The 15,578-nt window shown below is 45.6% G+C and overlaps 1 protein-coding gene across 2 annotated transcripts in view; it reads left to right on the forward strand.

The window, feature by feature from the left end:
* Positions 1-15,578, forward strand: part of LARGE1 (LARGE xylosyl- and glucuronyltransferase 1) — a 479,868-nt gene that overhangs the window by 433,136 nt on the left and 31,154 nt on the right. For both annotated transcript variants that reach the window (XM_049771991.1, XM_049771992.1), the window contains exon 9: positions 1,309-1,434. In XM_049771991.1, coding sequence (XP_049627948.1) covers positions 1,309-1,434 — 126 coding nt within the window. The remainder of the gene's footprint in view (positions 1-1,308; positions 1,435-15,578) is intronic.

Below are 15,578 nucleotides of genomic sequence, written 5' to 3' on the forward strand. Positions count from 1 at the left end.
TGAAGACCTCTGAAGAAAACCCAGGGTGGAGAATTGGGTCCTGGGTGAGAGCAGAAGAGGGGAAAGAGATTGCCTGGATTTACAGGGTCAGAGAACTACATTGGACCTTAAGGCATATTCCTGGCATCCAGTAGACCTTGGGTACAATTCCCAGTTTTACATGATTCCCCAAACATTGCAGGACCCCAGCAGCACCATATCCTTGAGTCCTCACCATGAACAGGAAACACTGAGAACTCCCAGGAGGTGCCCTGGCCCCCTGAGCCCGACCTCATGTAACTTTCTTCTCCCCATTCTTCTCCCCTCCTCATGTAACTTTACTGATGGTTGGTTATGTGCAGTTCTGGTGGGAAATATACTCCCCTAGGAGCTTGAGAGATGGGTCAGGGGTGTACTCCTGACCATGAAGATCCATCCCCAACCCTGCACAGCACTGTCAGGTACAGTTCTGGAAGCCCCTGGCATTGCTGGGCTTGAGCACTGATCAGATATTTCCAAGGGAACCATCTCAATGGTTAGCGAAATATTTCCAGGAGTGACCCCGAGTCCTTACTCTCACCCCCTTCTAAAATAAAAAAGGCCCCTATGTGTCCTTCAGAGGTGCAGAATCTGTGACCACAGAATTTAGGAGCTTTAAGTCACTATAGGGCAGGGGTGGCAAACAAGTTTGACACAAAAAGCCAAAATGTTAAACTGTGAGAATCAGAGAGCCACACCACGTAGTGACCTGCCAAAACAAACACTCACACAAAAGCATCTAATTTTAACAATAATCTATTAAACACATATCGCATTTTGCCATTTTAAGTGAGGGTGAAAATCCTGCAGTGATGGTGAGGGTGTGCTGCGTCCTCCACACTAAGAACCAACGGCCAGATGTGACCCAACATGTGACACATGGGTCCCCCCTGCTCGCTGGCCCATACAGTTGTTTCCAAGGGATGGGAGACGGGATGACGCAGCCTGGGAGTGGGACTCTGCACTCGGAGATCCCTCCTCAGAGGTCCCTCCTCAGAAGCAGCAGAACAAAATCCAAACTTGGCAAAGAGCCACAGGGTACAAAATCATGATAAGAGGCAAAGAGCCGCATTCATTTTGGCCAAGAGCCGCATGCGAGCCGCATGTTTGCCATAGGGCATTCACCCTATGCATAAAGACAAGTGAAATGCCCATGGTGCTGGGCATTCAGATGTGTGGGCAGCAGGCTCAGAGATGCTCTTGCCCTGGGGATGGGGCCAGCATGGCAGGAGTGTAGGCAGCCCCCACTTCTGTGTTGACCATGCTTCTGTTTTCCCACCCCCCCCCCAGGATATCTTCAATGCTGTCATCAAGCAGAACCCCTTCCTGGTGTACCAGCTCCCCTGTTTCTGGAATGTGCAGCTATCAGACCACACCCGCTCCGAGCAGTGCTACAGGGATGTGTCTGACCTCAAGGTAAAGGAGAGCTGGTAACATGGGTATATGGCTGCCTGCAAGGAAAGTGAGGGGTGAGGTCAGAAAGTGGGGATGGAACTGAATGACAATTTTGGGATCGGGGTGATGGTGCTCTGAACTATGTCCTCTGTGTGTGGAAAGAGATAAGCCAGAATATTCTCTTCTTCATTATAGTTTTCCTCATGTTCAGGCTTGGTGGCAGACAGGTGACTTTCCCCCTAAGAACCTACTGGTGTATTTGTTTAGGGGCCACACACAGCAGTGCTCTAGGTTTACTTCTAGATCTGTGCTCAGAAATCACTCTTAGGTGAATCTAGGTAAAAGCCTAAACAAAGGTGTTCCCTCAACTTCCTTTTTTCCAAAACCTCCTCTTTGGGTTTGTAAAAGCCCACTGGAAAGTTGCTATTGTATCTGACTTTACCTTCCCCTCCCTGGATTTGGGAGTTGGCTTGAATAAACAAAAGAATCTGGCTTTGGGCTCAACAGAGAGGGCACATGAAGAAAGAGCACAGGGCAGAGAGAGGCCATGAAGCAGAAAGGCCATGAGGAAAAGCAGACTAACTCCAATTAATCTTTTGACAGGCTTGGTATTATTTCTTTGCTGCTGCCCTGCTTCATCACACCCGTCCGATGTTAGGGGTTAGAAACAAAGTACCTGGGCTGGTCTCACCAATCCCTGGATATATATTTTATTTTACAGTTACAGATCACTACTGGATATTTCTTCTGTCACACCTGAGCTATCTGGTCTCTTGTGGACTTCCAAATTTCAGTTATGGGACTGGAAAACTAATCCAGCTGGTAGGGGCACTTACCCTGCAAGTGGTGGACCCAGGCTTGATTCATGGGACCCCATAGGGTCTCCTAGGGTACCTCTAGGGATGATCCCTGAGCACAGTGCCAGAAGTCAGCCCAGAGCTCAATGGAAAGAGGCCAAAATACAAACTCATGAAAAAGTCAACAAGAACAACCACACACAAATTTACTTGAGGGATTCTGAATAAAAATTATCACTGAGGATCTACGCCACACTAGTGCCAGAGATGTGAACTTATACCACTCCCTTCTCTTCTACAGCTCAGAGAGGGAGAGAGATATGTGGGAGTAAATAAGGGTGAAGAGACAGGACCAGGACCAGGACAGACATAAGTAGAAATGGTGCCATCACCAGTCTTCTACTTTCAATGGAAGGCATAAAGGGAGGATGAAAGAATCTGTCTCTTCTCATGGTCCAGACAATAAAGACAGAAGGGTCCAGGGAAGAGTAGAGTGACTAGGCCTGCTGCCAAGACTTCACCTTGCCCCACTTCAATTCTTTGAATCACTTGGTCCCCCTGACATTGCCTAGTGCAGCCCCGGAGACCCCCCAGCACTACCAAGACCAAGGACCTTGGCATTGAACCCAGTGGCAAAGAATCATTAATTCAACGGCCAATTGTCTCACCAATCCAGGTCTCCTGAGCATGAAAACAAGGTTTTTCTATTTCTCCTAGATAACCATGTAGCACCGACTCTTTTAACAAAGCCTTGAGTTGTGCCTTTGATGAGTCTCCAGTGACCTGATTCATTGGGCTTTACTGACTTCGCCAAGTGCCCCAAGTCAGTTTTAGATCGCTGGCTGGTGAATGGAGCTACTTGGTTTTCCTCCAGTGCTTTTATGGCCCATCCACAGGCCCATCTGGCTTGACCCCGTGGCAAAGCAGGGGTGGAAGAGGAAGTTTTATGGTCACAAGGAAAACTTGAGGCCTGGGACTGACATCCTGACTGCCACAGAAACACAGGACTAGAACCAGAGTGAAGTCCAGAACTGTTGCTGAGTGTTCATCGAATAAGAAATGGAAATTTTAAGTTTATTACTAAGTATTGGAGAGGAATCTATAAGCAGGGCATGATATAGTAGCAGAGGAGAAAGAGAAGAGTTGCAGTACAAGTAGAGCCAGTTCATTTTTATTTTCCACACTGTCCCTCAAGTCCCCATCTTCATGGCTTGGGTGACATGCTGAGTTCAGCTCTTTGAAGTATCAGGTATTTGACTCTGGACCCGTCTCATACCAAGTGCGTTTGCCTCTCTGGCTATATCAGAAAGGAACTTGATGCATGAGTCCTGGTTGGATTTCATTTCACACTTATATCCCATTGCCCATGAAACACTGTGACAATAGCTATGAGGTTTTTTTTTTTAAGAAGGAACAAAGGCCCCAGACCTTGCTTTCCTAATTCTCATCTTGTTGACCTCTGGCCCTTGTCTCTTGCACATGCTGTGTTTATTTATTATAAGCAGAATGCACAAGACCCTTTGTAGTCTTCCGCTATCTAATGATTCTGGTTACAGAAGTTGTCTTCAGATATTTATGAGAAATAAACTGCTTGGTATTGAAGAACTTCGGGTTCATACCTTTCCAGGACTGAAAGCACTGAGTCATAAATAAATAGAGGTGGGCTAGAACAATAGCATAGATGGAACTCGAGTTCGATCCCCAGCATCCCAGATGGTCCCCCATGCCAGGAGTGATTTCTGAGCACAGATCCAGGAGTAACTCTAGAGTGCTGCCGGGTATGACCTCCAAAACAAAAAATAAATAACAAAAAAAAAAAAAGAATTCCTAAGTTGGAGTTATAGTATAGCGAGGACATTTTCCTTGCATACAGCTAACCTGGGTTTGATCCCCAGCATTTCATCTGATCCCCTGAGCACTTCCAGGAGTGATCCCTGAGCACAGAGCCAGGTGTAACCTGGGAATTCCTTGGGTGTGGTGCCCCCACATACACACACACACACACACACACACACACACACACACACACACACACACACACACACAGCCAAAAATAAAATAAAGAATTCCTGTCTGAGGGGGCCGGGCGGTGGCGCTCGAGGTAAGGTGCCTGCCTTACCTGCGCTAGCCTAGGAGACGGACCGCGGTTCGATCCCCCGGCGCCCCATATGGTCCCCCAAGCCAGGAGCGACTTCTGAGCGCATAGCCAGGAGTAACCCCTGAGCGTCACCGGGTGTGGCCCAAAAACCAAAAAAAAAAAAAAAAAAAAAAAAAAAAAAGAATTCCTGTCTGACAGCATTGGAAGATTATTCTCCGATCTGAGTCTCTCAGACAGAAGTAGCTGCAACACTAATTCACTCAACTTTTCTAGACTTCCTGACTTCCTTCATTCTGTCATGTGCTTGTTCAATCTAAGGAAAATGGTTGAAATGCATAGTAAAGCCTTTCATCGGGAGATCAAAGGGCAAAAAAAAAAACTCAAACCAGATCTCTAAGGATAATTGAAGAGATAAGAATTCTTAGGGAGGGGGCCGGGCGGTGGCGCTAATGGTAAGGTGCCTGCCTTGCCTGCTCTAGCCTCGGACGGACCGCGGTTCGATCCCCCGGCGTCCCATATGGTCCCCCAAGCCAGGAGCGACTTCTGAGCGCATACCCAGGAGTAACCCCTGAGCATCACCGGGTGTGGCCCAAAAACCAAAAAAAAAAAAAAAAAGAATTCTTAGGGCCAGAAGGATAGTACAGACACTTGTTTACATGCAACCAGATCCTGTTTGGTCCCTGGCACTGCATATGCCCCTCAAGTACTGCCAGGACTCATCCCTGAGCACCGTAGGGTGTCTCCCAAGCCCTGATCCCCAAAATAATTATTTATTTATTTTTGGTTTTTGGTAACCCCGGCAGCGTCAGGGGTTACTCCTGGCTCTATGCTTAGAAATCGCTCCTGGCAGGTTCGGGGACCATATAGGATGCCGGGATTCGAACCACCATCCTTCTGCATGTAAGGCAAATGCCTTACCTCCATGCTATCTCTCCAGCCCCCCAAAATAATTATTATTAATAAGGCAGAAGTCATAAGATAACTCAGAGGCTAGTGGTCGGGGCATATGCTTTATGTGCACCTGAGTCAAACTCCAGCACCACATTATTCCCCAAGTACCTCCAAGTGTGGCCCTGTAGACTCCTGGAGCATCAATGAATATGACCTTAGTCCCCTGGAGAAGCTCTGCCTTTTTCAGCCCAACCATTGAACTTCCCTGCCTGGTTAGCTAAATATCACCCAAGGCGATTCCTTGGTTCTCATGAGCACTACGTGGAGGCCCCAAAATAAGTAAATGACTTCCATTTTAAAAGATACCATTTTCTTGATGTCAAGCAAAACACTAATTAATAGGGGTATACATAGGTTAAGCTGTGGAACTGAGCCTAGAAATAAGATGATAGAAACAACTTAGAGACAAATTCAGCAAGAAGATCCATGAATAGTAAAATGTGGCTCGGAGAGATAATTCAGGGGTTAAGACGCTTGGCCTTGCACACAGCCCACCCAAGTTTGATCCCTGACACAATAGTGTCCCTCGAGCCCCACCAGGAATGATTCCTGAGCATAGCCCCCAAATCAAAATAATAAAACAAGCAAATAAAATTAACTTGTATGAATCATACTATGTAAATATACTCCTTTCCAAAGTCCAACAAAGATCAACAGACCTACTATGATAGTAGAAAAAATTTTTAGAGCCCAGGCATGCTTGTGGGATTAGGGCCATGCCCTGAAATATTCAATCTAGCACAGGGGGCCTGGCCAAATAATGCTCAGGGCCAGTGGTGCTTGAGCTAACAGGTCATACCTGATGGTGTTTTGGGAATCATACACCATGCCAGGGATCAAACTCTAGGTGTTATGCATGCTAAGCATGTGCTCAATTACTTAAGCTCTCTCCTAGCGTAGACTATTTGAATATGTATTCCTTGTAAATATTTCCAAATATCAATTTATTTTAACTAGACTGCATGACTATGTGTTCTTCACAAATACTGTAAGATCAGACATCCTCCCCTCAAAAAAAATTTTTAAATATTATGATTTTTTTTTTACCTACCAGGTTACACAAATCTTGATTCCTTGGGTAAATTAAAAAAAAAAAACTGTATACCTAGCAAAAAAAGTTTATATTTGTTTCAAGGCTCACATGAGACACTCACTAAAAAGTAACGGTATACTAAATCATAGAGCATATCTCGGTGTATTTCAAAGAAAAATGTCTCTATTTCTATGAACACCATGTAATTAAATTAGAAAGTAGTAACAGTAAGAGTTTTTTTAACATCTAATTAAATTTGAGAACACACTTATAAATTACTCCTGGTTCTAAACAGAAATCATAATTGAAAAGGAAACCTTCCCAGAACTGAATGAAAATATAAATAATACTCCTTAACATTAGTGAAGTGAAACATAAACAGGTGGGATATTTAATAGCCTAACTTAGAGGGGCTGTGGGGATAGTAGGCATACGTGGCACTGCTCTTGGGCTCTTCCTGGCTCTGTGGATGTGCCTGGGGCTCATGAGTGATGTTGGAATGGAACATAGGTTGACAAGATGCAAGCAAGTGTCTTAATTCCCAGTTATCTCTTGTGGCCCCTAGCTTTATTAAGAAGAAACTCCAGGGCTGGAGAGATAGCACAGCGGCGTTTGCCTTGCAAGCAGCCGATCCAGGACCTAAGGTGGTTGGTTCAAATCCCGGCGTCCAATATGGTCCCCCCGTGCCTGTCAGGAGCTATTTCTGAGCAGATAGCCAGGAGCAACCCCTGAGCGCCGCCGGGTATGCCCCTCCCCCCAAAAAAGAAGAAACTTCATGTGGCCTTTCTGTTGACATCTCCATCAGTAATGATGTTATGCCTGGTATGGAGTAGGCAACTACCCTTTGTATACCTAGATATCAGAGGTCTCAGCACCTCTGATCGACAGGTAATCAATCACACCTTTTCTCCAGTAGTAAACAAAGCCACCTCTTGGTCAAATTTCCATCCATGTTTGGGGATCCATGTTCTACTTACTTTTCCTTAGCTAGCACACCCCTGAGAAAATGTCTGGCAAAGTTTGCTGGAGACCTCTGAAATATACTCTTTTGGGGTATCTTGTCATGAAGAAAAATTTATAGCAAGCAACTTTCTGGCCACCTATTTTTTTACATAATTATATATCATTTCTCTTCTAATCTAGTAACACACTGAATGACATTTGTGGATTTTGCAGTGTTAAATCACTCTTGTATTTTCTAGAACAGTTCCTGCTGACCGTGATGTATTATCTATTTTAAACATGACTGAATTCTGCTTGCTAATATTTTGCTTACAATTTTTGTGTCTATATATTCATGAGTTAGACAAGCCCACAGTTTTTTTTTATTTTACTTATACTTACCTTACCTGATTTTTGAAAATTATTTTATTTACCTGGGGAGGGCATGATAGGCCCTCACTGAATATAGCTCTATGTTTAGGGCTCACTCAGTGGTATTTAGGGGACTGTGTGACGCTTGGAATAGAACCAAGGTTGACTACATGCAAACAAGTGCCTTACCCACTTAACTCTCCACTCTGTAGTCTTGTGAAATACACAATGTGCTATGGACATGTGCTTTTAATGAACATAAGAAGTAATATTGGGCCCGGAGAGATAGCACAGCGGCGTTTGCCTTGCAAGCAGCCAATCCAGGACCAAAGGTGGTTGGTTCGAATCCCGGTGTCCCATATGGTCTCCTGTGCCTGCCAGGAGCTATTTCTGAGCAGACAGCCAGGAGTAACCCCTGAGCACTGCCGGGTGTGGCCCAAAAAACAAAAAAAAAGAAAGAAGTAATATTATATTAATTGCTTCTTTTTGTTTCATAATTTTCTTTGTAAAGCATGGTAGAGTATAGGAAGCAGAGAAACCCACCACTCCAAAACACATCTCTGGCAAAAATTAATTTCATTCCTTGCCTGATTTTAGTATCACTTATATTCTAGCCTCAGAGAATGGGTTTCGAGTATTCATTTCTCCCTAATCTCTTGAAAAAGATCGCTTAAAGAGCAATGGGAAAACAAGGAGGTTTATTTACAAATACCTGTGAGGCGGGCTGGCAACATAACTGGCAAAATGCCCACCAGAAACTAGTGGCTGGGATCAAGGGTTCCAAGTGCCCTTCTATAAAGTCCAATATGGCATCAAGTACTACAGTGAGGTTGGGTTACATCGTGGCACCGAGTATACCAATGACAATGAGGATGCCATTATGGTAAAGTAAGGACATCATAAGATATGGAGTTATAAATATGACATCAGAAGATAAAGGTGTTTGCATCAAGGAAAGATGGATAATTTGGGGAGTTTCCTAAAACCAGGGGGGAGGTCTTGTGTTTTTGTTTTTGTTTGTTGTTGTTTTGCAGCTTGCAGCACAAACAAGTGATTTCTGAACCACACATTGCCTGACCTTTTGGGAACTCACCCAGCTCTCTCCTGGCTATTCCCAGAACCCTCCCTCTGGGGTTGGGACAGTTCCTGATCCTGAATCCCATGAGGAGGAATTGGGGATTTGAGGAGGTGGGGTGGGGTGACCAAGAGCTTGGTGCTGATCTGAGGTTGATGAAGTGAAACTGTAAGAAGAGTCCGTGATTTCACAGAGGACAGAGATGCTGAATAGAGGCTTTGGGAGCCTGGCAGTTCTGTAAATTTTAACGACAGCACAGCTTCTCCTCAGCTGAAGCACATGAGTAAATCACGGAACTTTTCCCGGCCTCTCTGGTATGTGCTCGATGAAATGGGGGCCATTACTCTTGGTCCCTTTCTCAGCCAAGCCCCTTGAGTGCTCCATTGAAATGCACTTGACTTTACCTCGCCTGTTGTGTGACAGAGACTTTCATTTTATCTTTCTAGTCCTAAAACTTTACTCAGCCTCCTACCACCACCAACATCAAGTCTGAAATGTTTAAAAGACCCAAAGTCTTGATGATAGTACAGTGGGAAGGGGACTGGCTTTACATGCAGCATGCCCAGGTTTGATCCCCAGCATCCTGTATGGTCCCCTGAGCCTGCCAAGATTGATCCCTCAGTGCAGAGCTAGGATTAACTCTTGAGCCCCAACAGTTGTGACCCCAAAACAAAAAAAAGATTCAACGAGCATCTCTTTATCCCTCTAACATGAGCATAAACACTCGGGAAACAGATCAAAGGGCCCTGCTTCTATTTCCAGAAGGGCAGTGCTTTCCAGAACAGTGCTTGCACTACCCTTTGCATTGCCCGTATATTATTCAATCAACAAATTCTGGTCCAGAACCAGTTGGTCATGGTCTCAAAGGAGCAAGCAGGGGGTCCATCCACTCTTTGGTTCAGGGAGAGTTATTGGCCCCCCAGTCTCATGAGGGAGACATGCTTCCTGCCTTCCAGAAGGCTGCACAAACCTAGTGACCACATAGCAGAAAAGGTCAGTTTTCCTCCATGGAAAGTGGGCTAATGGGAGGGGGAGGAGGGTCCCCAGCTAAGTGGGGGAGGTACCATTTCTCTCTTTCAAAGAGATTTTTGTCAAAGGTCTGAGCTGAATCTTAAAAGCCAAACTCCACTCCTTTCTCCTCCTCAGACAGCCTTGCTTGCCTTCTTCTCAGCTCCCTAGAAAGCACTCTGAAGCTGTGGATGGGAAAGGTGGGGAATACATGGGCTACACAAGGAGAGTTCAGACCCACAGGCTATTAGGAACAGTAGTAGGACACAGGCTGAGAAGAAAGAGACAGTGGAGGAGGCCACGCCATTATTGCACTCACACAGGTTGGAACCTGCTAACACCTTCCGGGACCGACCGGAAGTAGGTTCCTGAGAGGAGGCCAACTGTAGGGGACCTCCCTGAGGCTCCCCTAGATAATAGGGTTCCAAGCATAGCCTCCCTCTCATCCTGTCTCCTGGGGCTTCATAACATCACTATGACCAAGACATCAGATTTGGCCTGGACCCTACACAGACACAGAAACACACACACACACACACACACACACAGAGCTGAGTTCTGGCCTGACCTTCGTCTTCCAAGGACACATTCTGCAGCAGAGACTGACTTTATAGAACTTATTCTCTTGGAGTGAATGATTTTTGAGGGCTACTCTCAGAACAGAGGCCCTTCACATAATGTTGTGTCCTAGAAAGAAAATCCGAACCTTTTATTAAGGGGCTTGGGGGTGTCTCCCAAGAAATGATGATCCAGAAGCCCACGAACCACTCCTGATAGTGATGCCAGGAAAGTTCTCCAGCCCTTTCAGCTACATTTGTATTTTTTTGTTTGTTTTTGGGCCACACCCGGTAACGCTCAGGAGTTACTCCTGACTATGTGCTCAGAAGTTGCTCCTGGCTTGGGGGACCATATAGGACACCGGGGGATCGAACCGCGGTCCATCCAAGGCTAGCGCAGGCAAGGCAGGCACCTTACCTTTAGCGCCACCGCCCGGCCCCTACATTTGTATTTTAAGTCATAGACTCGAAGGCTGCATTACAGAGTCGAATCCATTCACTAATTGGCCACTGAGTATAGGTACAGATGGGGGTGGTTCATAAAAAGGGAAAGAAAACCCGAGAGAACTCCTACCCCACCCCATACCTCATACCTGGAGAAGTGATGTCTGTTCTCAGAGGCCTGAGTCTTATTTGCCTAAAATCTCATCTTTCACATTTCAAACCATTCTGTACCACTTCAGGCTGTGTTTGTTTCCCATCTTTGGAGGAAGAGGAGGCGCTGCTAGGCATTAGCATCTTGGATGTACTGCAGCTAAGCAGACTGCAGTGAAAAATGAGGCAGGGAAAGCAGGAGAAAAGGTAATAAGAATGATGAATGGGGAGCTTGATTCTGGAGGATTAGGATAGAGCGAGGAAGGAAAAAAAAAACAGTTGCTTTGGGGGAGACCTAAAATTCAGAACTACCACCCACTCTGCACCAGCCTGCCAGACTTCTTCTGACTTCACTCACTTTCTTCACATTGTGTCCCCCAGGACCTAAGGCCCTAAGCGTTGAATTGTCTTTATGCACCACTGCAGCAAACCAAGGCATCGCTTCATGAAGGAGTAGAAGGCAGGAACCTGGGGAGATGGCTCGAAGGGCTGGAGAACATGGCTTGCACGCAGGCCCTCTGGATTTCTTTCCCTGCAATGCTTAGAACCCAAAACATCTTTGGAAGGGACTTCCGGGCAGAGTCAGGAGCAGCCCTGAGCACTGCTGGGGGTGGCCCCAACATGCATTTAAAAACATAAAATTAAAACATATATTGGGGCCAAAGAGATGGCATGGAGGTAAGGCATTTGCCTTGCATGCAGAAGGACAGTGGTGTGAATCCCGGCATCCCATGTGGTCCCTCATGCCTTCCAGGAGTGATTTCTGAGCAGAGAGCCAGGAGTAACCCCTGAGCATTGCCGGGTGTGACCCAAAATCCAAAAACTATAAAATATATATGTATATTTTATATACTATATAGGACCCTAAAAGACCTTGGCGTGCTATTGAAGTGCATTGCCCTGTCTGATGGAACCCCAGTTCAATCCCCTCAACACGGGATCCACCAGCTTTTCCAGGTGCTGCTCTGGAGGCTCCTGAGCACCATCAGGGTGACTCTGATAATTCCCAGTGCCACAGGGTTCAAGTTACACCCCATCCTTTGGCCTCACATTGAACTCCATCCCCCTAGTTGTCTGAGATTCTCTGGAAGGAGCTGGGGGCTTCCTGAGCACCTCTGGAAAGCCCTCCCTCATTTTTATTAGTTATTTTCATTAATAAATGGAATATTTCATTAAATATTTATATTATTTTTTATTTTTTATAAATATCATTAGAAGGGACCAGAGTGATAGTGCAGTGGGTAGACATTTGCTATGCACATGGCCAAATGCAATTCAATTCCCAGCATCCCATATGGTCCTGTCAGGAGTGATTTCTGAGTGTAGAGCCAGGCAGGAGTAACGCCCCTGAGCACTGCCAGGTGTGGGCCAAAAACCAAAGTTAACAACCAAAATAAAAGCTGATTACAAGGCAATGGCCACTGTACAAGGAGCTATTCAAGAATTGTTGTCCTGTGGCATCCTGGAATGACTCATCCTCCTCCCTCTTACCCCCTGACCCCCCAAAAACTCCACAAAAGTGCACAATACCCACCATTATCTTTGGATTTCTTGGTGTCTCTTCCCCAAATAGCCTCTTTTTGAGAGGACTGGGAAGGAATCAGCATTTTACAAAGCAATGAAGGTTAAGGGATGCCATATAAAGTTCTTGGTGCTGTGTCATGAGAGGTGCTGAGAATCTCATGTTCTTTTTGGGTTTTGTTTTGTTTATTTGTTTGTTTGGAGGTTTGGGGCCACAACAGGTGGCACTTAGAGGTTACTCCTGCCTCTTTGCTCAGAAATTGTTCCTGGAAGGCTCAGGAGACCATATGGGATGCCTGGGATCGAACCCGGATCTGCCCTACACTGTGCTATCTCTCCATCCCCATACTGTATTTTATTTTTCTGGTTTTTTTTTTGTTTTGTTTTGTTTTGTTTGTTTTTGAGCCACACCCGTGGTGCTCAGAAGTTACTCCTGGCTGTCTGCTCAGAAATAGCTCCTGGCAGGCACGGGGGACCATATGGGACACTGGGATTCGAACCAACCACCTTTGGTCCTGAAACGGCTGCTTGCAAGGCAAATGCCACTGTACTATCTCTCCGGGCCCTTATTTTTCTTAAATCCCACAAATTAGTGACAATTCTGTGTCTATCTCTCTTCCTCTGACTTATTTCACTCAGCATTGTAGTTTACATGTCCATCCATATGTAGAAAAATTTCATGACTTTATTTTTCCTAACAGCTGCATAGTATTCCATTGTATAGGTGTACCACAGTTTCTTTGGTCACTCATCTGTTGTCAGGCCTCTTCTGGGTTGTTCCAGGCTCTGTGTCTACTGGTCATCCTTTATATTTACTGTACTATACCACACAATCATTGCAGACTTTTTGCCAAGATAGTTTTGCAAAAATGAAGCAGGTGTGAATATTATATGAAACTTCTTTTTTTTAAATGGGGTGGTATTATTTATAAAGTAGGTGCAGGACCAAAAAAACAGTGCAGGAAATAAGGCACTTGCAAGCCTTTGTGGCTCAAACTGCCCCCAGCAATAATATGCAGTGGCAGTGACTACTCAGTGGAATACAGGATGGCTTTGTAAAAAATGTTTTATGAATTATTTCCATCTCTTTTCTTCTATTATTGCCTGTACAGCTGCTGGCATGACTGGGTTACAGAATTTGAGTTTGGGGTCACACACTTACTGGTTGAAGTGACCTCTGGGAGTCACACATTTAGTTGTGGGGTTCTCTGGCATCTGGGACCAGACATTTTTATTTGGTTGTGATGCAGCCAGAATCCCAAATAGTGGGGCAATTAGAACCTTCTCCCTGGCATGGCAGGCAGCTATGGGGGCACAATGCTGGTGATCAAACTGGTGGCCATAAGCTTGCAAGGCAGACACTTCACCAAGCAACTCTGCCCAGTCCCTTCAGTTAAGTTTCTTGCTCCTCTTTCCCAGAAAATTATGCTTTTTTTTTCCCCACAGTGACTCCATTGTGGCTTGTCCAGAAGGCAAGGTGGCTCTTTTGCAAAATCAGAAACTAATTCTTTTGGGTTTCTTTTGTTTTGGAGTCTCCTGGCTCTGTACTCAAGGAGAATAACTCCTTGCAGTCCTTCAGGGACCATATAAGATGCCAGGGATTGAACCCGAGTTGGCTGCCTGCTAGGCAGCCAGAGACTGCTAGGCCCAGAAACTAATTCTTCTCAGTGTGTGGTTTACTGACACTTGGTATAGCCTTTCCTGTCCCTCCCTCCATCCATCTTGATCCTCCCACCACGGGCAGGGTGGCTGGTGGGGATGGTCTCTGTGAGGTTAGAGGACTGAGTATCAGCACCCCAACCAGCACTTTCATCCCATACTGTCTTTTCCCACACCTCCAAAGATGGCCAGGGAAGAGGCTGCTGAGATGAAATACCAAGCAAGGAGAGAACAGAGGGCGCTTAAACTCCCACAAGCACAAATGACAGGCTGTTTGGCCCTTTGACAAAGAAAGGGGGACTGTGTTTTTCCTCCCTAAATTCCACACTAATCGTCCGTTTTATAACCGATGTGCTGCAGACAGACCGAATGTGTGGGTTATTGAGAATGCCATCATTACGCTCTCCATTCTTGAACCCCAGGGCACCTATTGAATGCTAACGAGCTGCCAGGCACCGTGGCACTGGGAAAGAAGAATAAGTCACGTTTCCTGCCAGCCCAGAAATTCACATTCCAATGTTGCCAGGTGCAGGTGTGTAAATAAATAATTACAAGAACATGCTCTGACTTACCCAGTGGAGTTAAGTGCAAGAGACTCTGGAGCACTGAGCACCGACCCAGCCATGGCCTCGGGTGTTTTATTAGGAAAGAGGATCAGAAAATTTGCAGTGGCTTGAAATCTAAAAAAAAAATAAATAAATACAATAAAGTGGGAGGTGTGTGTTTGAATCTCTTAGCTGAGAATGATGGCGCAGGCAGTTCTCACATTGGTTATGTTGATCCAGCACAGAATGACTGCCACAGTACCAGCCATTACATTGCTGTTCCCAGCATTAGGGTAGGTGCTATGACAGGAGGAATGGCACCATCTCTGAACAATATTACTGAGGAAGGAAAAAAAAATGCTTCCCCTTCTGTCACTGGGGGCAGTCTTTACTGTGAGGGAGTTGGGATGCCATGTGTAGGATTGTGACTCTTGGCTTGGATCTTGATGGACCGTGCGTGATTCATTCTCAGGGAAAGGGACATGATTACTACCAATGAAATGAGTGTTTTATTAGAAGAAGAAGAGGGTGGAGAGAGAAAGAGTATCCTAAGAAACCACCTTCTGCCCCAGGTCATCAGGCAAAGATCTACAAATGTGCTTTTGCACTAGGGTGTATGCAGGAAAGCTGGTTTCCACGGGGTAAAGTAGAAGAAAAGGAAGGAACAAAGTAATGCAAGATGCTGAGTGAAACGGGCAAGTTTGAGAAGTTCCAGAGGTTCTTTTTTTACCAGTCAACACCTCGGATCTGGGGCCGGAACAATAGCACAGCGGGAGCTTTGCCTTACTTTGCCTTACTAAACCAACCAGGATTTGATTCCCAGCATCCCATATGGTAGCCTGAACATCTCCAAGAGTGAATTCTGAGCTCAGAGTCAGGAGTAACTGCTGGGCATCACTGGGTGTGGTCCCCCCCCCCAAAAAAAAATACAAACCACAACAATAAAAAAGAGCTAGGATCTTCTTTTATTTTTTATTATTAGAGTATACATAGCAGGATGACAGTCATGTTAA

The sequence above is a fragment of the Suncus etruscus genome, chromosome 4 (assembly GCF_024139225.1).
Source record: "Suncus etruscus isolate mSunEtr1 chromosome 4, mSunEtr1.pri.cur, whole genome shotgun sequence".
Classification (NCBI taxonomy): domain Eukaryota; kingdom Metazoa; phylum Chordata; class Mammalia; order Eulipotyphla; family Soricidae; genus Suncus; species Suncus etruscus.